The sequence below is a fragment of the Phycodurus eques genome, chromosome 21 (genome assembly GCF_024500275.1).
Source record: "Phycodurus eques isolate BA_2022a chromosome 21, UOR_Pequ_1.1, whole genome shotgun sequence".
Taxonomy (NCBI): domain Eukaryota; kingdom Metazoa; phylum Chordata; class Actinopteri; order Syngnathiformes; family Syngnathidae; genus Phycodurus; species Phycodurus eques.
The window spans coordinates 3,460,978-3,482,427 of record NC_084545.1 but is presented as its reverse complement, the minus strand read 5'-3'; the positions used below and the strand labels follow the sequence as shown (position 1 = coordinate 3,482,427).

The following is a 21,450-nucleotide window of genomic DNA, read 5'->3' as shown; positions in this document are numbered from 1 at the left end:
CCTACCAACAACTCAAGATAAACTTTATTCGCGCCAGAAAGTCATCCGACTGGTTGGGAGCGAGCAATGGCTTCTCATTTGCGCCCTGTACACTGCACGGCGAACAAACGGTGAGATTTGAAATCGTCAGAATTGGGTGTAATTCATAAAGTTGAGCTAGCGTTAAATCCCGACGAAGCAATTAACCAACGACGACCTTCCTGCAAAAAGCTATTGCTAACAAAAAGAGGCTAACGAGTCAAAGGAAGCAGTCCCCTTATCATTCGTGCCTAATCTGTGCAACAAAGACATCAATTCAAATTCCGACATGGGAGAAATTCATCCGATCATTGAGATTTGAAATCGGTTGCCTTAAACAAGAGCTTGCGTTAAATACTGACATTTTACTATCGTATGTATGTACGTTTCAAACTTTGGCTGACTGTCAAAACAAACCAAGACGCCGTCTTTAGCGAATGCTAAACAAATCCTTGCAAACAACATAGCAAAGTTCTTCCCTTATCAGTTGCGCCGTGATCTGTTTGACAGAGAAATCGACACGAGGCAGGGGAAAACCTCAGAGATTGGAAAATATAATCCTAGTTCAAATTTCCGACATGACAGAACTTCATCTGATCGTCGTATGACGCGTCTGGCTGGACCAATCGTTCCTTGTTTCCTCGGCCTGTACACTGCACGGCTAATGACGTGATTCAAAATCAAGCTTGAAACGATCTGAATTCTAATTGTAATCCTGGATTGGAAGTCATTAATTCATTGTTTCCACCAATTGCGGACGTGTTACGCTAATGCTAAAAACAAGGCTAACATCAAAGTTAAGCGCTTCTCTTCTGTGACTCGCTGTACGCTTCCGGCAGAATGTCAAACTTGTTAGCGCATTTGAAACGGCAAATGACCGTGAATAGTGACGCAACGCAAAATGAACACTAGCGTGATAGCGAAATGTTGGTGCTAAAATCAATGCCAATAGTGAACAGCGCTCAAAGGAAGCGTTTTAGTTTCATACAAAGGCACATTCTAGACCATTCCTGCCTTTTCGACGTCTTGCTTTCGACTGGTTTAATTTACTTTCTATGGAAGGAGGGGGAAAAAAAACAAGAAAGAGAAAATCCATTGACATTTAGAATGTGATAAGCGTACATCCAGCAGTCCTCGATTCAAACATAATTCATGATCTGTACGCAGTGACGGCACAATAACAATGTAGTTTTATGTTTGATGCACCTTTCCAATATGCTTTTACAACATCAAGACAGGTGCGTCGTCACTTTTTAAGAGGCGGGCCGGCCTCTCCGCCTTTGCTGTTAATTATTTTCTCCGTGGCATGTGTTTGTTTGGGATGCCTGTGTAGTGATGGCGGGGGGGGCGTCAAGAGTCTAGCGCACACTGTCAGGACTGCTGACAGGCCGGGAGAATTATCTAGCTTCACTGGAAATATTCCAGACTGCAGAGTCCTGACAAGCGTAAATGATTCCCGTGTGTACACCGAGGCTTTGAAGTGGAGAGCCGGCGGTAAATATTATTTACAAAGGCAATAATTCATGGCCGAGCGGCGGGCGGCCACAATTACACGTTCGTCTGCGCACTTTAGGGAACTTTTACTGTGTAATTCTGCGCAGGCAATCCAGTCAATAACGTTTACATTGTCAAAAGCGTGTGACTCGTATGGATCCTCAAACAGGAGGAGGAAACTTTCGGGGCTTTTCCTCTCCACAGCTAAGGACTGGCAGGTGCCAGTAGGGTTTCAAGTAAGGGTTAGAGTTTCAAAAGTGTGGGTTCGAAGTCAGGGTTCGGGTTTCAAGTAAGTGGTGGGGTTATATTTAGGCTTTCAAAGTAGGGGTTTCGAGTCAGAATTGGGGTTTAAAATCAGAGTCAAGGTTTCAAAGTAGGGGTTTCAAGTCGGGGTTAGGGTTTCAAAGTAAGCCTACAAAGTCAGGTTTAGGTTTTCAAAGTAGTTCAAGCCAGGGTTTCAAATTCTGTTTTCAAGTCAGCATTAGGGTTTTGAAGTACGGTTCAAAGTCGATATTTGCTTTTGTTCTTTTGTGCTGCGCTGATATTCACGTTTCCGTTGTGTTCCTGGCGAGGGTTTCAAGTCAGGCTCGAAACTTGGACTTACTGCCAAAAGCGGCCAGATGCTATGCTGCACTGTGTTTGTTCGTGGCGTAGCCAGTCAGTACCTCCATTTTACCCAATACGACACCAGCAGCCTCCCCCCGTGTAAAACGAGCCAACGGACGTTAGCGTTTGCGTGTTCGTGTTGGCGCTTACCTGCTGTCCGGGCTTGATTGGCGACAGCGTGATTCCCTGGGTGTTGATGACGGGCAGGATCTGATTGCCGATCACCGTGGCGATGATCTGGCCTTGAGCGTTGGTCAGGAGCTGCGGCGTAATCGGCGGCACCTGCAGCGCCGGGTTGCCGGCCCCCGATTGGCCGGAGGGCCCTGCTGAGTTTGGCATCAGCGGGATCGTTCCGATTATCTATAAACACAAATAAATAAATAAAATAAACGATAGCGAGGAGAAAGGCGTATATATTTCCAATGCGTGCGTGCGCGCGCCTGTGTACATGTAAAAGGACACGTGCACAAAAAGAAAGAAAAACATACGCATTCATGTCTTCGAAGGCTTAAGAACATTGCTGAGGCAGTCGTACAGACAAAAGCAAGCGAGGCCAGAGTGGACTGCTGGGCGCACACTGCAAAGGTCAACACTGAATACCTGTGTGGATGTTCGAGTGCGTGTGTGCGCGTGCACCCGTGTGTGTGTGTGTGTGTGAGACGGTGCACACCAGTGACCGTGTTAGCATGAACGTGTGCATGCGTGACAGTGAGTGTCTGAGTGTGTTTAAGTGTCTTTGTGTGTCTCTACTGAGAGGAAAAGAAACAATAAGAGGGGGTCTCGGGGAGGGGGGGGCGAGACCAGACCCGGTGCTTCTAATCCACCTCAGCGGGTCATCCAATCGCCCCCCCCCACACACCCTTCCTTCCTCCTGTGCACTTGTAATCAGGAAGGGCAAATCTGAGAGTGTCAGTGCGACGTTTGCGCTCCCCCGTCATTACGCGGAAGAGCAGATCGCACATTGGCAAAGCGCCTTCGGAAACCGGTGGCACTCCACGACTACGACTCGAGGATGTTCGCTATTTGGATGGACTGTAAAAGTAAGTCACGTGGGAGAAAGGGCTCCTGAGTGCTGGGATTTTGTAGTTTATTTTTTGACTTTCGGTGTAAGGCCTGCTTTTAGGGAGTCAGGGGGATGTAAAACGGCGCTACAGTATATTTGGAACACCTCGCTATGATGCAGTAGAGTCACGTGATGTCTCCAGCCTACCGTAAAAACCCTAACAAAAATATTTTTGGCTCCCAGCAAAGTTATAGTTATTGGATTTTTTCCCCCAGCCCTATTTGATCGTTTGAAATACAATGTGCAATTCTTTGTGTTTTAGGTTTAATTTGACGGCAATAGAGCTTTCGGCCTCTCCAACTGGTTCAGTGCATGCCTTAAAATTCCCTTCTTAAAAGTCTTTATAATGAAGCAAAATTGAAATAAGACGTACTTTAATACACTCCAATAATTGTGTCCGTGAGCACAAAATGACTTGTAGCTTCACATGGCTTCTCTCTATGCTGCCCCCGCCCCCTCCCCCCCGCCCGCCCCCCACTTTGACACAATCGGGGGACTCGTCGGGAGCAAGGCGGGCCGGCGATGTGTAATCCATCCCCGCCACGGCTCATTTGCTTACGTTGCTTCGCATTAGGGCGAAGATAATTTATCTCTCTCTGGCTCGTGTTCTCTCCCTGCCACTTAGCATATTTTATTGCCGCCCCCCTTCCCCCCGGGCGAGCCCCCCTCGCTTTGCATGCCGGCGCGGCGGGGGTGACTTGTTCCGCTCAATTATTCATGGTCGTCGCGGCGCTAAGTGCTTGTTCCGTAAGCGTAATAAAAAGAGCGGGCGGGTGACAGCTTCGTTTTGAATATTGTTATGATGACACTCCGGGGGCCTCGTTTATAAAGCTTATATTTAAGTAACGTCACTTAATACATTAATAATGGAGCCGTGTATCGCAATGTGCTGCATGTATTTTACTGATGCTACCTCCGCCAAGGATGTACAGTAACTGTATGCTTTCATCACGGTATGTCTTATTAGTAAAGAGAAGAAAAAAAAAAAAAAAGTCACCAGGATTATGCTGAATAACATTCACGTGAAAAGTTGAACTTACTCCACGTTGTACTTTTAAAAATAATACAATAAAATAAAGTAAAATATATATTTTTTGCAGTGTACAAAATGTTGGTGGAATGAAAATCATGTTCAAATTGTGTGAATTTCCTTATTATCCCCAAAACAAAAAAGTGTTTCTTCATTTACATACAGTAACTATGGCTAATAACATAAATATATCAACTTAAAAATACAAATATACAGTTTATATTTATAGTTCTATACAACCCCAATTCCAATGAAGTTGGGACGTTGTGTTCAACATAAATCAAAAGAGAATACAATGATTTGCAAATCATGTTCAACCTATATTTAATTGAATACACTACAAAGACAAGATATTTAATGTTCAAACTGATACACTTTATTTTTTTTTTTTAGGAAATAATCATTAACTTAGAATTTCATGGCTGCAACACGTTCAATAAAAGCTGGGACAGGTGGCAACAAAGACTGAGAAAGTTGAGGAATGCTCATCCAACACCTGTGTGGAACATCCCACAGGTGAACAGGCTAATTGGGAACAGGTGGGGGCCATGATTGGGTAGAAAAGGAGCTTCCCTGAATTGCTCAGTCATACACAAGCAAAGATGGGGCGAGGTTCACCTCTTTGTGAACAAGTGCTTGAGAAAATAGTCGAACAGTTTAAGGACAATGTTCCTCAATGTACAATTGCAAGGAATTTAGGGATTTCATCATCTACGGTCCATAATATCATCAAAAGGTTCAGAGAATCTGGAGAAATCATTGCATGTAAGCGGCAAGGCCGAAAACCAACATGAAATGCCCGTGACCTTCGATCCCTCAGGTGGCACTGCATCAAAAACCGACATCAATGTGGAAAGGATATCGACACACGCGCTCAGGAACACTTCAGAAAAGCAATGTCAGTAAATACAGTTCGGCGCTACATCAGTAAGTGCAACTTGAAACTCTACTATGCAAAGCAAAAGCCATCCAAAGTGGAAAAGTGTTCTGTGGTTCGACGAGTCCACGTTTCAAATTGTTTTGGGAAATTGTGGATGTCGTGTCCTCCGGGCTAAAGAGGAAAAGTACCATCCGGACTGTTATGGACCCAGTTCTGAAGCCAGCATCTGTGATGGTATGGGGCTGTGTTAGTGCCATTGGCATGGGTAACTTACACCTCTGTGAAGGCACCATTAATGCTGAAAGGTACATACACGTTTTGGAGAAACATATGCTGCCATCCAAGCAACGTCTTTTTCACGGGCGCCCTTGCTTATTTCAGCAAGACAATACCAAACCACATTCTGCACGTGTTACAACAGCGTGGCTTCGTAGTAAAAGAGTGCGGGTACAAGACTGGCCTGCCTGCAGTCCAGACCTGTCTCCCATTGAAAACGGGTGGCGCATTATGAAGCGTAAAATACGATAACGGAGACCCGGGACTGTTGAACGGCTGAAACTGTACATCAAGCAAGAATGGGAAAGAATTCCACCTACAAAGCTTCAGCAATTAGTGTCCTCGGTTCCCAAACGTTAATCGAATGTTGTTAAAAGAAAAGGTGATGTAACACTGTGGTAAACATGAGCCTGTCCCAGCTTTTTGGGAACGTGTTGCAGCCATAAAATTCTAAGTTCATGATTATTTGCTAAAAACAATAATGTTTATCAGTTTGAACATTAAATGTCTAGTCAATTAAATATAGCTTGAACATGATTTGCAAATCATTGTATTATTTTTATTTATGTTTAACACAACGTCCCAACCTCATAGGATTTGGGGTTTTCCAAGCAAAACCAAAATAAAATACAAATAAATAACATGGGGAAGAAAATTGCCAAACATTTTAATTTTTGATCCTCCCAAATAATTTAATAGCAATAATAATAATAATAATAAATATATTAATATATTCAAATAAATACATGTATATTCATACTGTACATACACACTCAACTATTTAATTAAAAAGCATTATTAAATTTGTTTACATTTAAAATGTTCCATGAAAAACGTGTGTCCAAATTTTTACATTTCTGTTTATATACTGTATAGATTTTTTAAAGTCTTTTTTTCATAGTCCAGACTAAATATTACTTTTAAAATATTTAAATTATATAAAATATAATTTTAATATTACTATTAAAATTAAGATAAATGCTTTTGGCCATGGAGGAACCTGTTTGATTTGAGTGTGGAGCTGGATAAAGGTGCAAATTCTAGATGAATGTATTTAAGTATTAACTCTTTGATTTCATAGTATTTTTTATATTTAAAACATTCCATGACAAATATGAATGTCCAAATGTTTCCATTTTTGTTTATATACAGTACAGATAAAAACATAATAATAATAACTAAAATGCCCCCCCCCCCCTCATATTTCAAAATAATAAACAAAGAGATGGAAAAAATGTTTTTGGCTTTGGTGCAGATCAGAAATTTTCCACCTCACTAAGCATGTGTAAAATTATGATTTGAAAAAAAATATATATCATGCAAAATTCCTGTTAAAGCTGAGATTTTCCCAGATTTTCTTCCTCAACACAACAACAGGACAGGAGCAGTGAGCCAGAAATGGTTAAAAGATGTTTATGTTTGGTGCTGATCCAAATGAGGACGGTTTGGCCTGGGTCGGCTTTATTTTCTATGTTTCAACTCCTTGTTTGTTCGACTTCCAACCTGCGTTCAAGTACACACGGCGAGATCTTTTTTGTGGCGGGACATGTTTCAGCGGTCCCCTCCGACTGAATAATGCTGGGGAATAATGAGTCGGGGAGCAAAGGCTGTAGCCCGGGGCTTTGACCGTCTCTGTGACCTGATTATGTCAGCCGCTGTCAGCCCGGCCAAGACGCTACGAAAGCACACAGCGCGTCAAGTCCGCATCCGCGCGGATCCAGAGCTGCGGGCACCTTTGGGAAGCCACCAAAGTCCATACTGTCTCATTAGCCGCGTTTAGCATCAAGAGCACGGACAAGCCCGTACTGGCGCGCCCGCTTCATGATGATAGGACGGAGAGTTAAACGCGACTTCGCCGCGTAATTGCTCCCACCAAACACGTTTGGGAGCGGGAAGAATAACCTCAGAATGTAACAAGAAAAAAAAAAAAAAAGTACGAGGATATTATGATAAAAAGTCATTTTATAAGAAAAAGTCAGCATGTTCGAGAATAAATATGTAACATTACAAGAAATAATGTATAATTTTATGAGACTTAAACAGTGTTTTTATGAGAACAAAGATTTAATATCATGAGAAACAATTTTGAATTTTACTAGCATATTTAAAAAACTTTTTGTCAGCTTCCAAAAAAGGTGGCAATTTTGTGTTATATAAAGTTAAAAGATTACATGGAAAAACGGAATGCTACGAAAAAAGTCTATTCTGACAGAAAGTAGTAAAATAGATAGAGAGCAAGTATGCTATTACACTAACAATATAGTCCTTATATTTTGCAAAAAGTGACTAATATTACTGCAGCAAATCTGCATGTAGCATGTCTGTATGTATTAAACTGCCCCCTGGTGGCCACGGAGCACACATCAGGAAGCCCATTGAATTAAAGCATGAAATCATGATGCACACCCAGTCAAGTGCTATTATTCTTAGTTCGAAACAAGTTACAAAAATGTTTGTTGGTGTTTTTTGGGGGGTTGAAACGGATTAATGGCATTTCTATTCATTTTAACGGAGAAAGATGATTTGAGATACAAATGTTTTGAATTAAAAAAAAAAAAAAAAGTTGGGGAAAGACTGATTTAGGTGATGCTCGCACTTTATTGGCGTGTCATTCCAGTGTTGAAATGCTCTTTTAACAGCATTCAGCATCAAGTCAACATATTGCGGACAGTCAGTCTTGTCCGTGCGCTGTCAAGTGTGTCAAGTGTGCACGCCGACATTTCCCTTTAATATGTGCTGCGCGTTACCTGCAATGAGATGATTCATTAGACGGAGCCCGGCAGTGACAAGCGTCATCATTCAAGCCTCCGGCTACTGATGGAGCAATTCTGTAGCAAGCCTTTGAATATGACCAGCTCAGCGTTTTTTGTGCAGATAAGGAGCAGAAGGAAGAAGGGCTTTTGGTTATGGAGGGCTGGCGACTCACCTGCCCTTGCGCGTTGGTCACCAGCTGCCCGCCGCCTGCCTGCAGGTTGGACAGGGCGTTACCGAAGACCTGCGAGCCGGCGGCCAGGGAGCCCCAGGCGGTCGCCGCTGCCACCGCCGCCTGGCTGGCCAGAGGATTCAACGGCTGGGAGAACAAGACCGACATTGTTTTACCGTCACAGGAAAAACAGCTTTACATTTGCAGAAACTGTTTTGAGCCAACACAAAAAAAAGAACAAAAAAAAAAAAATTCTAATTTTTCGAGAAAGGACTTCATTTTAGGACTTTCATTTTCTCTGATTGTAAATTGATTGGAAAATAGTATATAATGAATGATTTAATATTACAAGAAATCATTTGTATTTTTCTTATAATACAATCGTAATTTTCATACAATAAAACAAATGTTATTAGTATCAAGTTTTACTAGAAGATAATAAATACAAATTTAATTTGATTGGAAAATAATAGCTAATAAAGAACCAAATATTAGAAGAAATGATTTGTAATTATTATATATATATATATATATATATATATATAATATTACATTATTAGTATTTTAGTCGACTAACATTGGAATTGTATTAGAATAAAATTGGAATTATTTTAGAATAGAATTGTAGTTTTACTAGAAAATAAAGGACTTAATATTACGAGAAATGATTTGTCATGCTTTTCGAATAGAAGTTAAATTTGATTGGAAAACAATAGGTAATAAAGGACGTAATAGTACAAGAAGTAATTTGTAATTTTGTTCAAATAAAATGGGAATTGAATTAGAATAAAACTGCAATCTTATTGGAAAATAATAAAGGACTTGCTATTCTAAGAGATAATTTGTCATTTTCTTAGAATAAAAGGATCATTTTCTGAGAATAAAATTGGAATTTCCTTACAATAAAATTGGAATTTTCTTACAACAAAACACATTTTTAAAACTGGAAAATAATAAACACTAAAAAGCTTCATAGTTACAATATGTATGTTTTCTTCGACTGAATATTCTTGCTGCCTTTCATTCACATTCACTTATAATATCTATTGTATCTTTTCATGTAGTTTGCATTTGCATTCCATTTACATCTGCATAGCTACAATTTAGCATCATTTTCTGGCGCTGTAAATATGTACACAGATATTCCTGGATTCCTTGACATTACTATTGTGGTGGTACGAGCTCCCAAATTCAGCGGGCGCTCCAAGGGTAGCGCTACGCAGTGAATAAGTGACTATTTTACCGCTCTTAAGTTCTTCCCCTCCCCGGGGGGGGGGGGGCAGCGAGGCTTCGGGCGGGACGGGAGACGAACTAACGGCGTATTCGAAGCCAAACGGCAAACCTGAACCACGTGAGCTCCTTGGGTTCGCTCAGGCCTACCGCCGTATATTATTACGCTTTCTCAAATCAAATGATGGAGAGAGAAAGAAAAAAAAAAATCAATACTTTTTCATTGACAGTAAAGGTTAAGCACATTAAGAATGACACCGCATTTGTCTTATGAAATCATATTTCATGTCGGCGGCCGCCCTCAAATTGGCTATGATGGATATATCCTGGAAAGTCATCCACTTTTTTCCCTTCCTTTATTGTCTTTTTATGTCTTCTTTGGACAGGACGACATTTTCAGAAAGGTGATCGTCGGCTTGCGTCAACTGAAAAACTTCCCAAAATATTTGGCACATTTCAAATGACTTGTGATGACAATGTTATGGTGGGAAATCCATTTTCCCGTAGAAACGCATCGGAAAAGCCATTTCAGACCCCCCCCAAAACATCAAGATTTCTTTGTTACACGCTTTTGATAAATAATGTACTGTGGCAATGCATTGTATAAAAACAAAATAAAATAGAATGTAAAGAAAAAAATGTACTATGTACTATTGTATTCGTGTTGGCTGTGTGCCTTTAAGGGGCGTGGCCTACTAAGCGTCACAGGTCGCTCCTTGAGAGTGTTGTCGTTTTTGTATTCCTGTGTTTGACGGTTCAAATATTACATGTATGATACAGATTCACTACACACAGAGGGAAATTTGTCCTTTTTAAATTTGTGTTACTTTCATTGATGTACCTGGTGAGCGGTACAAAAAAAAAAAAAAACAAATCTTCTCCAAGTTAAGAAATCAGGAAGAGCGAAGGTTAAATGTGATTTCTTTTTCTCTTTTTGTTAACAGCCAATTAAAGAGCGACTTTACTGGAAACATCTTCAATAACAGTCCTTTCCATTGTGTTAAATCGAGATGAAAAGACACGGCTGGCTTTATTCGCCGAGAATACGCGTGTGTGTGTGTGTGTGTGTGCGCGCGCGTGCGTTTCCAGACCTAAACAGGTGATTTTCCGCCACGGTGCCTCCTCGGCGGGAGGGAGCAAATGACAGGCCCGGCCGAGCGTTTGCGCTGATTGCATGTGTTGGAGGAGATAAACAACGCTTCTTCCAGCGTGCGGACAGGGCCGGCGTTGTGCTTGCTTCTTTACGCTACCTTGACACGTTTCTATCCCAACCTCAAGCCTCCATTTTCTCGACACCTCTCCGTCGCAAAGATACAGACGAATATGGGAGGCTCCGAGACGCTAAATGCGTGTGTTTGGTCTGCAAACGGTCGAAAGTGCGGCGTGGTTGCACTTTGTTTTTAGTCGGAGGCTCGCCTGGTGCGTGTAATCTCCGAAACAGAGGGAAAAGTAGCACCGCTGCTAACCGTGGCCAGACGTGGAGACCCCCCACTGGAAACCTAAAATGGTTTTGACACAAAGAAACCGCAGTATATTGTTGTTATTTTTTTCCTCTTTCAGCGTTGAGCTCAGAAGAGATAAATGGTTAGAGATGCTGATGCCGCCACGAGTTGTGCTTTTTCAGTGGCAAAATGATGATCGATGATCAAATTAACAACAACAACATCATCGACAACTATTTTGATCATCGATTGATCCGTCAGAGACCTTGTCTTTAGAATTTCTTAGATTTCTGGAGTCCTCCATGAAAGCAGACTGATTGTCTTTGTGCTGAATCAAAATAAGACATTTGGAAACATCCGCTTTTGCTTTGGAAAACAACGATCAACATTTTTGTTACGGACCAAAACAGTTGCATTATAATCAATTTATGTTTTTGCATTTTCGGCATTGCCAATTTGAAATAATGTCCTTTTTTTTTGAATAAAGGGGTGAAAATAACATTTTATTTTATTACAATTTTTTTTTTTTTTTAATAATCGGACTCATCGATGAATCCCAAAATATAATCGACAGATTAATCAATAATTAAAGTCATCATTGCCTGCAGGCCTAATTGTGTTTAATAATGCCGAATCAATTTTCCCCAGACCACTTGATTCATCGTTGGGATGATCGGCAGAATACTTGATTCCGAGAATATTCGCCAGCTGCGGCCGTACTTCAGATATGCCGCCGCTTGAGCGAAGTGGGAAGAAAAAGAAAGGAGCTTAAAGTATTGCAATGTCCTCGCATGTCGTCAAGGACAGCCACGGTCGCCGATGCATTTTGAACCGATGATTGAACGTGGAAAAAAAACCCCACCTTGTTATTCGAAAAAAAACAAAAAAAAACAGAAGTTGCGACACTCTTAAGTCAAGATGCACCACTGCACATGAGTTTCACTTTTTGATTTAAACGACTGAAATGAATGAACTTTCACTTGCAAGTGCGACCACAGCGTCCCTCGTTAGTGGGAAGAGCTTGTATAGTGCATGGCGTCGGCCCCCAGTGTATATACGACAGTAATAACAACAATATTGCGACGATAGGCCAAAGTCGGCCCTCCCGACATCGAAGTTTGCCCTTCCTCCTTCTCTTCCTGTTCCCCCCCCTCCGCACCCCACACTTGATGTAATCAAGTGTGACACGAGAGCGCACGCTCCGTATCTGTCACCGGGGCCGCCGACAGGCCTCCGCTGACTCTCCCCTCGCGCCCTTCCGTGCTTAAACATCAAAATGCCATTAGGCCCTCGCAAACACCTCCGCCGTGGGGCCATCTGTTGCCCACTGCTGGGCCTCTGCTGCGCACCTTGTGAAAAAGAAAGCCCGCCACAATCCTCCGGACGGAAGGCGAATATTGAACCGGGGCTAAAAAAGACAATCACGGGTCTGGCGGCAGCGCGGTGCGGGGAGAGGTTCGCATGTATGCCTCGCTGTTGAGAAGTTCTGGGTTTGAATCTCAGCTCTTCTGGGGAATTTGCATGTTCTAGTGCTTGCTTCCACATTAAAAAAAATCAAAAAATCAAATAAATATATAAAAAAGCCAATACAGCGGGCCCCCGCTGTTCACGGGCCACAGGGACCGCAAATAGCGAAAGTCTGCGCGTTGGTGCCCATTATAATTCTTGAATAAACCCCCAATAAGTGTTTTCGTTGTTGGTTTCCCCCCAAAAAAGAAAAAAACAAGAAAATGCTCATTATCTCTATGTGGCCTGCAATTGACTTGGCAACCGGTCCAGGTCGTACCGCGCTTCGCTCGCCCAAAAATCAGCCGAGCGAAACCCCGGCCAGTCCCCCCCGCTGAGGACAAGGTATCGAAAACGGATGCCTGGTTCTTCTGCAGATGGCGTGATGTCATCAGAGCCGTTTGAGTGACAGCTAGTTAATGCCCGATCAAATAAAAAGCATTAAGGCGCGGGGAAACGGCGGCGTCTAATGAGGCGCAATGCAAATGAAGGCGGAGGGAGAGTCGTGAAAACGTTGGCGGCGACGATAAAGCGCTGATGGAGTGCCGGGCGCCGGCCGTCAATCTCGCCGCTCGTTACCTTCCGGCCGAATTAAGCCCGGCTTTAATCGTGCCATAAAATCCTGGCTGGCCCATTTGTTGATAATTGTGAGTCTTTTTGGCCGTATATTCCCTCCTTTTACGCTACGGGTGTCTTTGATGGCCAGGGGGATGATCGATGATATTTAGTCAGCTCGCCGCATCTTAAACGGTCGAGAGTCGTCGGTGATTAAGCATCCGGCGGGGATGTGCTGACCATGTGACATATTTGGCGCCGTTATATCTGGAGAGCCCCTCGCGGTGGGGCGCCGGCCATAAATCTACAGTCGCACGGTTGTAGAATTTAAAGAGAACACATTATGGAAAATGTACTTTTTAATGGCTTGTATACAAATAGTTTTGTCTCCGCTGAGTCGAAACGTGTGAAATGAAACAAGCGAGTCAAACTTTTGTTATCTGCCTGGTTTGGAAAATGCAAATTCTGCAGTGAAAAAAACGAATGAATCAAAAACAATCGGCTCCGACCGAGTTTCTCCGCCCATGATCGGCAACGAGGCTGGGCGAAGATCCACAGCCACTTTTAAGCGGACCACTACGACAGTATTTATGGCTCATATTGTCTCATTTTTGTTTTGACGAAAGCATGTCACCCACATGCTATGGGAACGGTTTTAAATTGTGAAAAGTAGCAATATCATCTCTGTAAAGTATTCAGCTCCTCATTCGTCACAGACACTTTATGAAGACAGCTGGAAGTGTTTGAAATTGTGAATAAAAGCATACATAATATGGGCAACTCTTCGGACGATTAAGAGTCTTCCGTGCTATGATTGCAGCATATGCTCGTAGACTTGCCCAGCGTGTCGAAACGACGACTTCCGATATTCAAAATGTAATCAAACATTTCCTTTATTTCCTTTGAAGAATCCCCCCCGCCCCTTGATGCGCGCTGACCGGGAAATGTCTTTTCAGTCTTGTGTGAGCTCTGACATATAAAAACAGCATTGGAATGACTTTAATATCTCGCTAATCAATGTCCAGTGATCTTTGGCTGTTCTCAATTCAATACATCGAGGGTCAGCCGCGGCGCGCCTTGATAAACACAATAAAGGTAAGTGATGACTCTCCGCCGCGCGTGCTCCAAAAACACGGGCGGTAATGAAGAGAAACGGAGGAGTTGTCATGTGTCACCGGCCGACTCTCCCGGCCAAAAGACGAATCGCGGCGGCGAGCTCGATCGATAATTTCACCCAAAATACGTACGGTAAAGTCGTCAGAGGGCCCTCGGATGAATTGATGACATTCACATCTGTATTTGGATCGATCGCTCCGGTTTCAAACCTTTTTTGAGGAGCCCACGTTGACCTTGAAGGGCGAGGAAACATTATTTGGCGTATCAAAATTGACGCTACGCCTCAAAATGACATTACGAGCAACGATGGGCAAAATGATTCATACCCTGGCCCAAGTTGGAGTTGAAATGAATTTCTATTTGGCATACTACAGTGACCTTTTGGATACCCCCCAAAAAAAAACCTGTCTTTTGCGTATTCTGCGAATACCAAACATTGCCGACCCTGAAAAATGTGTTCCCCCCCCCCCTATAGTCGCAAATTTAATGCAGGCTCTTTCCTTTTGATGCTCTCTTGAGGTTTAACTGCTAATGTGTCTGCTATTTTGGTATTTTCTTCTGATATTTGCATACTTTCTGTCTGTTATTTTGTATTTTCAAATCGATTCCTACATGTCTATCTTTTTCTGTCTAATGTTACTTTTTTTCTCGCTCTTCACGTTGTGTTTGCAAAATTCGCCACCGCGCTCCACCCGCACGCGACGGCAACCACAAAAAGGGTTTCGCAATTCGGCACCGCCGTTCTGTCCGTCGCACAAGAGCTACAGGAAAAGTTGCTCTTGGAAGGAAATGGCCAACACGAGCGTAGTTTGGCCACATCAAACCCGAACAACAGGCCTCCTGTGTCGTTTCAGCCGTGGGTTCTTGAGACTTTTTGCACGTCCACACATGATAGACACGCCGTCCGGATTTCACAAAGTTAACGGACGCTGGCTGCGGGGGCTGAAGTTTCCAAAAAGGCTAACCCTGAAACCCAAATGAACTTTGGCCCGAAAACGGCCACTTCAAACCAAAATAGCGGCTTTTTGGTGTCTCTTTGGGCACAGACTTTTCTTTGCGGTTCTACTCACGACAGCCAGGCCTACCAAATTTCACGTTACCTACAATGTTCGCTTCAAATCAAAGTGGCAGACTTTCTTTGTCATTTTGAGTCTTCTTTTGTGGGTCTCTTCATTCTGGACACACCTACCGAATGTCAAATGTCAAATGGCGACGTGAAACTGATTTTCGAGGGACGGATTTTCAAAGAACCCCGGATGTCGCTGTGAGCCAAATTGTTCCCAACATTTTTGAGTGTGCAAAAGCCATCCCAATGCAATTTCAAGAGGCACCACAAAGTGCTTTAATGAAGACTCTTTCAAGTTTGGTTTGACCCTTTAGCACAGGAATGAATTCACCGACTCGTTTGTGGTTAAAAGCTGATTCGACTTATTGTTCGCCCAACGTACTAATGGTAATGCAGTGCGCGCCTGACATCGATCAGTCCCATCAGAACACCCACCCGCCCGCGTCTGGTTGAAAGTCGCCCGTGATCGCTGTCAGAGCGCGGTGGCACCGCCGGGCCTGTCCGCTCTCCACGGGCTCATTCAACAGGGGTAATTACAGCCCGGGGGTCCGCCTCCTACCGCCGTTCTCCCCAATTTACCGGCAAAGCGTCGGCCGACATCTCTGTTTCCCTCCGACCGCACCCCGACATCACGGCCCCGCGACTGCCGCAATTACCCGAGCCTCTCCTCTCTGTCCTTTTCACTCTCTGCGGCCGCTCGCCGGTAATCGGCCTTCGTTAGAAGCCTCCGGTGAGGAGCGCCGTCGCGGCCGAGGTCGGCGGCTGCCGAGCGCGACGGCCTTTCGGAGCGTCGCCGTCTGACGCTCTTCATCTTGCCTCGCCTCTTTGCCGTCCTCGACCCCCCCCACCCCCCAGCTCCTTTCTCGTCCATCTTGGCTCCCTTTGTCTCCAGCTGAGCTGCCGCCAGACACTCATGCTATTATAAAGGACGGTGACCAATAGTCCTTTCGCTTTTTGAGAGAGAAAAATATGTGTCTACATGAGCAAAATCTGCATCTTTTCACTCGATGAAAGGTACAAGTACATATTCACCAGGGGTTCATTCAGTCATTGAACGGTCTCAGGTGCCAATCGTGTCATCTTCAACTGTATCATTATATATATATATATATATATATATATATATACATATAAAAGCTGGAGTTTGTATTTAAAACGCATGTTGTGCTCCAGTTGTTACCGAAAGTCTTTATTAATTGTTTGAATGATAGCGAACAAAAGACTATGTAGGTAGCGAGCGTCGTGATTTCATTTGGTAAATATTTCTTTTTATGCTTTTTTTGCGCAAAAGCAATCAAACTATTTGCCAGAACGTTCCCCCACTTATTTGCATTATTTTGATGATTATTATTATTTTTTTTTTTACAAGGCAATATGGTAGCATCATCTATTCATACATTTTCACAGGTCCACGGTACTAGAAAGCAAGAATGAAAACGTTTCTATTTTATGCGATTTTTGTATTTTTTACGTGCAAAAAACCCCCAAAATGCATAAAAATTTAAACCCAGATTTGTTTTTCAGTACATTACAAGAGTTTTACGATGTGTTAAATTAATAATTGAATAGCTTCATATGCAACTCGTCATACCAGATTTGTAGTAAAAGTTGGTGAATCTTTTTAGTTGAAAATGATGAATAAAGTGTAACAAGACTGTAAAATGATGTGATATCAATGAAAAAAATGTGACATTTTTCTTTTTATTTATTTGCTTTTATTTGATATATATATATTTTTTACGTTTTTATCAGGGACCAAATTTTGAGTGTAAGTTGGTCAAATGGTATTTTCTTTCGTTGTAAAATCAGACTTCATTGTTGATCATGACAGTTTGGGACATCGCAAAAGCAGGTATCTCCAAACATTGGGAAAACGACATCATCATTATTAGGGGAGATACTTGGTTTCCATTGGATGATGAAAAAGACTACAATGTACTGTGTAACTTAACCGAGCGACTTGACTTGTCCATCCATCCATTTTCTGAGCCGCTTCTCCTCACTAGGGTCGCGAGCGCCCTGGAGCCTATGCCAGCTGTCATCGGGCAGGAGGCGGGGTACGCCCTGAACCGGTTGCCAGCCAATCGCAGGGCACGACTTGACTTGTGTTTCTAGTTAAACATGCAGTTGAACAGTTGACAGTGAACAGGCACATATGGTTGCGGTCCAATGAAAACCGAGTATCTCCCGGTTTGTGTGTTTTATACATAATACGGCAAAAAAAAAAAAAAAAAAAAAAAAAAAGGCATGAACAGCTAAATTACTGAGTTCAATTTGGGTGGCATCGAGACCATCAGGTGGCACTTTTACTTATATTATTCACCCTTATAGTCGCCACTCGCCTATTATGCTAACGCGTGTATTAAGCGAGCCTCACCAATCGAATTCATTGATTTTCCGGATCAGCTCTGCGTCTTTGCAGCATATTAAATCAAAATGAAGATGGCACGCTCCCATCTTAGACTCAATTCCTCACGCCGTAGTACCTGTCAATAAAACCGGACATATATAATATTCTCCAAATTCAACATGAAATGTGACTTTGAACAAACAAACAGCACCCCCCCGTAAAAGTCAAATGAGGTGCACCTGTCGCCGGGTGAGGCGGTCGCCTTCGAGCATGAGCGGGCCATCAGCTCAGCAGGCCGCCTGCTGTTAATGCAGGGGAGGTCTTAAGAAGGCAGAAAATTGCCTTACATAACAAGCCGGCGCGTGCAATTTAGCCACACAAATGTGCGCTGTTGACTGAAGCAGAAAATAAGACTGTGTGGCCCATCAAAGCCAGCACATTTCATATGAATAATTATAAAGATGAGGGAGGAAAAAGCAAGCTGACCATGACAGCTCCACTACTTTTATTTACTTGCAATGAGGGATTAGGCAGGGAGGGACCAGGAGGTGAGTCTGGAATGTATATACTTAAATTCATCTTATTACCACCCACCGCCGTAATGTTTCTGTTTGTTGGTGTGCAACTTCCTGCCAAAGTTCAATTTTTTTTGAACAGATGAGTCGGTATCCCCATTCAATTTGGGTGCTAATCTTTGTCTCTAGCATGTCATAATGTCGCCAGATTCTGAAAAACTTCTTCTCGCCCTCGAAAAAGTCTGCTTGATTTAATCACCCTTTCAATTGACAATTCATGCTTTAATCCGCTCTTAAAGGGTCTTAGAAATAGGAACTGAACCAAGAAAAACAAGTTCAATGAAAATATTAGCAAAAAGGTTCTATGAATATTGCGAGATAAGATTTTTTTCTAATATCCGGTATTTGTGTTTTTTCATCTCTTTTTGTTTTTTCCGACTATTTTTCCTATTTTTTTTTTCCAAAATTTGTTATTTTTGTTGAATGACTTTGGATTTTTCCACATTACAAATTGCGTTAATGCAGACTTTTTTCACATCAGCGAGCTTTCGACGTTTTACACACGCAGTCACAAATGTTTTGTCTATTTTTCATTTAATACTTTCAAATTGAACAGGATTCAATTGCAGGGAGGGATCTTTGAGACTTTGTCATTCGTAGACATATCCACCCAATTTTGTGTTGATGGGTGAGACTGTTATTGGAGGCTGATTTTATATATATATATATATATATATATATATATATACACATTTTGACTTTCCAGGACCCTTTTTCAAGGAAATTGCCCAAAACGGCTGCTTCAAACCAAAATGGCTGACTTCCTGTTCAATTCCGAACGTCGCTTTTGGAGACTTTCTCCTGCGTCCGGTTATGATAGACATGCCCACCCAATCTCATGTTGATCAGTTCAATTGGTGTTTTTTTTTTTTTTCTTCCAAACTTTCCAGTCCCATTCTTCATGGAATTCGCCCGAAATAGCCATTTCCAAGCAAAAATGGCCGACTTCCTGTTCAATTTCAGACATGGGTCCTTGAGACTTTTTCATGCATTCTGTTATGACCGAATGTCGATAGGTGAAACTGGTGCCGGGGGCAATTTTTTTGTAACTTTGCGCGGGCAAAGACATTCCGAATGGCTGGACCTCTGTGGGCTTTGCTCTCTGAGTGCTTTGATGTTCGACTTCCTTCTTTTAAATTACACTTTTGCGCTTACTTTTTGGCTTTTGCTGCGTGGATGTTTCACTCAGGTTGTAGGGTCCTCCACTTTCTGGCGCAGAGGCAGTGGTCAGACGCCCTCAGACGAGGGCTCAGCTAACAGCGGCTAAGGAATAGGGTTTCTTTAATTATCAGTCGGGGTTATGACATCGAGGCCCCCCTTCCAGCCCCTCCTCTCGCAGACACTGTCTAAGTGCTCCGCTCTGCCGAAGAGGCCAGTCCCCCCGCGGGGTACCATTCCGCCGCTGGTAATTTCTGGTGCCCATTAGTGACCGCAGACAGAGCACCGACCGGGCTCACACGAGCAACGCGAGCGTGCGGAGCAGGCCAGCCTCGCCGTAAAAAAAAAAAAGACAAATAAAAACAAGCTTTTAATGCAACCTTATTGCATTATGCCCTCCTCGCAGGCCAAGTCAAAAGGCCCATTTGTGCTCCCTGCAGAACATGAGCTGCATCGGTCTGCTTCTTCTACAATCGGCCATTTTTTTATGAACCGCACTTCATTCTGAACTAGGGACGAAAAGGTTTATCACGCTACTGTGATAACATTTCAGACAGGTTATTATTACCATATTTAGCGTCACTTAAAGTAAAAGTTGTGTTGTTTTTTTGGGGGTCTAATATTTACCATTATTTTCTCATTGTCTTTTTTCTAATATTTGTTTTTAGAATTTTTTGTATTTTTCTTTTTCTTATATTTGTGTATTTTTCGTCCGATGTATTTACATTTTGTGGTCTAATATTTGGAATTATATTCCTAATTTATTTTTATTTTGTGTTGTAACGTTTGTCATGGTACTTTTGTATTTATTTCCCCCCAATATTTGTATTTCTTCACATTTGTTTTGTTATTTTAGGTCTAATATTATTGTAATTATTGTAATTTATTCATTCACAATACTTGTGTATTTTCCATTGAACATGTTTCCATAGTTTTTCTAATATTTAGTTTTTTTCTAATATTTGTGTATTTTTCCATGTCATATTTTTGAATGATGAGCCCTCTTTGTAATATTGGGATACCTTTTGTAATAGTCCTACTTGACATTTATTTTCAAATGATTTATTGTTTTAAAATAATTCATACCCTGGCCACATTTTGAGTTAAAGTTGGTCAGTGGGTATCTTTTTGGGAAGAAAACGATCGGTGACCAATTGTGAAGGACATAAAAGAATTTGCTCGAGGGCATTACGGTTATTACAAGAGGTCGAAAAGAGACTCGATGAGAAAAAGGCAGAGGTTTGGCATCGCTGCAGAAGATGACATCAAGTGTAAGGAAGGAAGGAGTGCGAGGCTCGAGAGAGGAAGTGTGGCCGGAGTAGGCGGGTCAACAGACTCCCGGAATAGTACAAGCGTAATGGGAGCGTCGATAGGGCCGACCTAAGCTTCCCGCTTCCCCGGATCAGCATGTCGCGCCTCTCCCTCTGCCGGCCCCGGCCCGATGTAAGCCACTGGAGTGGCAAATTACACCAGCCTTTACAGCTGTAGCCCGACATTATGATTAATTTGATCGGTAATTTCTCCTGTTTTTCATTTTAATCGCCGTGCCCGTTCTGCTGTGGCGGGTCTTTCAGATCTAATTAAGATCAATTCCGCCGCGTAGCCGCACTTTTGCCCGCCGCCAAATCCCCGAGCTCTCCGGGCGTGGAGAAAACCCGCAGCTCCAATCAATCAACCTCCGGGCTAAAAAAGATCCCAGCGCCGCCTCTCGCAATCAGCGCATTAACACACTTAGGCAAATTTCCGAATCTCGCGTAGTCTATTTGTCACCGCTGTGGCTGGTTCAAGATGAACCGAATTAGCTGCTGAATTGTAAGAATTGTAGGAAGTCAAAGACAGACAGGATCCTTGTGGTGGGAGTTGTACTCAAACGGGGGGTAATTCTTGTGTTTTGTCTCACTAATTCATAACAAACACTCGGGGCATGTCATGAATACTCAGGATTAAGGTGGGATTTACAATGAATTGGATCACAATGAACAAATGGATCATTGCACTGCACTGTACTGATGAATTTATTATGGCTTCAGGGTTGGGCAACAAGAACATTTGGAGAGTCCAGACCTCCACCACAGCTCGAACACATTGTGAGATCAACGAGCGACGGCTACGATGCGCCGAAAGGTCTTCTTCTTGTGATCCGAGGTCATCTAGGAGCAACT

General features: G+C 42.7%; 1 protein-coding gene across 1 annotated transcript in view; it reads right to left on the bottom strand.

Moving 5' to 3' along the window:
- Window positions 1–21,450, bottom strand: part of pou6f2 (POU class 6 homeobox 2) — a 75,325-nt gene that overhangs the window by 9,099 nt on the left and 44,776 nt on the right. The window contains exons 6-8 of the mRNA XM_061666552.1: window positions 14,970–14,976; window positions 8,294–8,437; window positions 2,269–2,478 (exon numbers count right to left, since the gene is read on the bottom strand). Of these exons, the coding sequence (XP_061522536.1) occupies window positions 2,269–2,478; window positions 8,294–8,437; window positions 14,970–14,976 (361 nt within the window). The remainder of the gene's footprint in view (window positions 1–2,268; window positions 2,479–8,293; window positions 8,438–14,969; window positions 14,977–21,450) is intronic.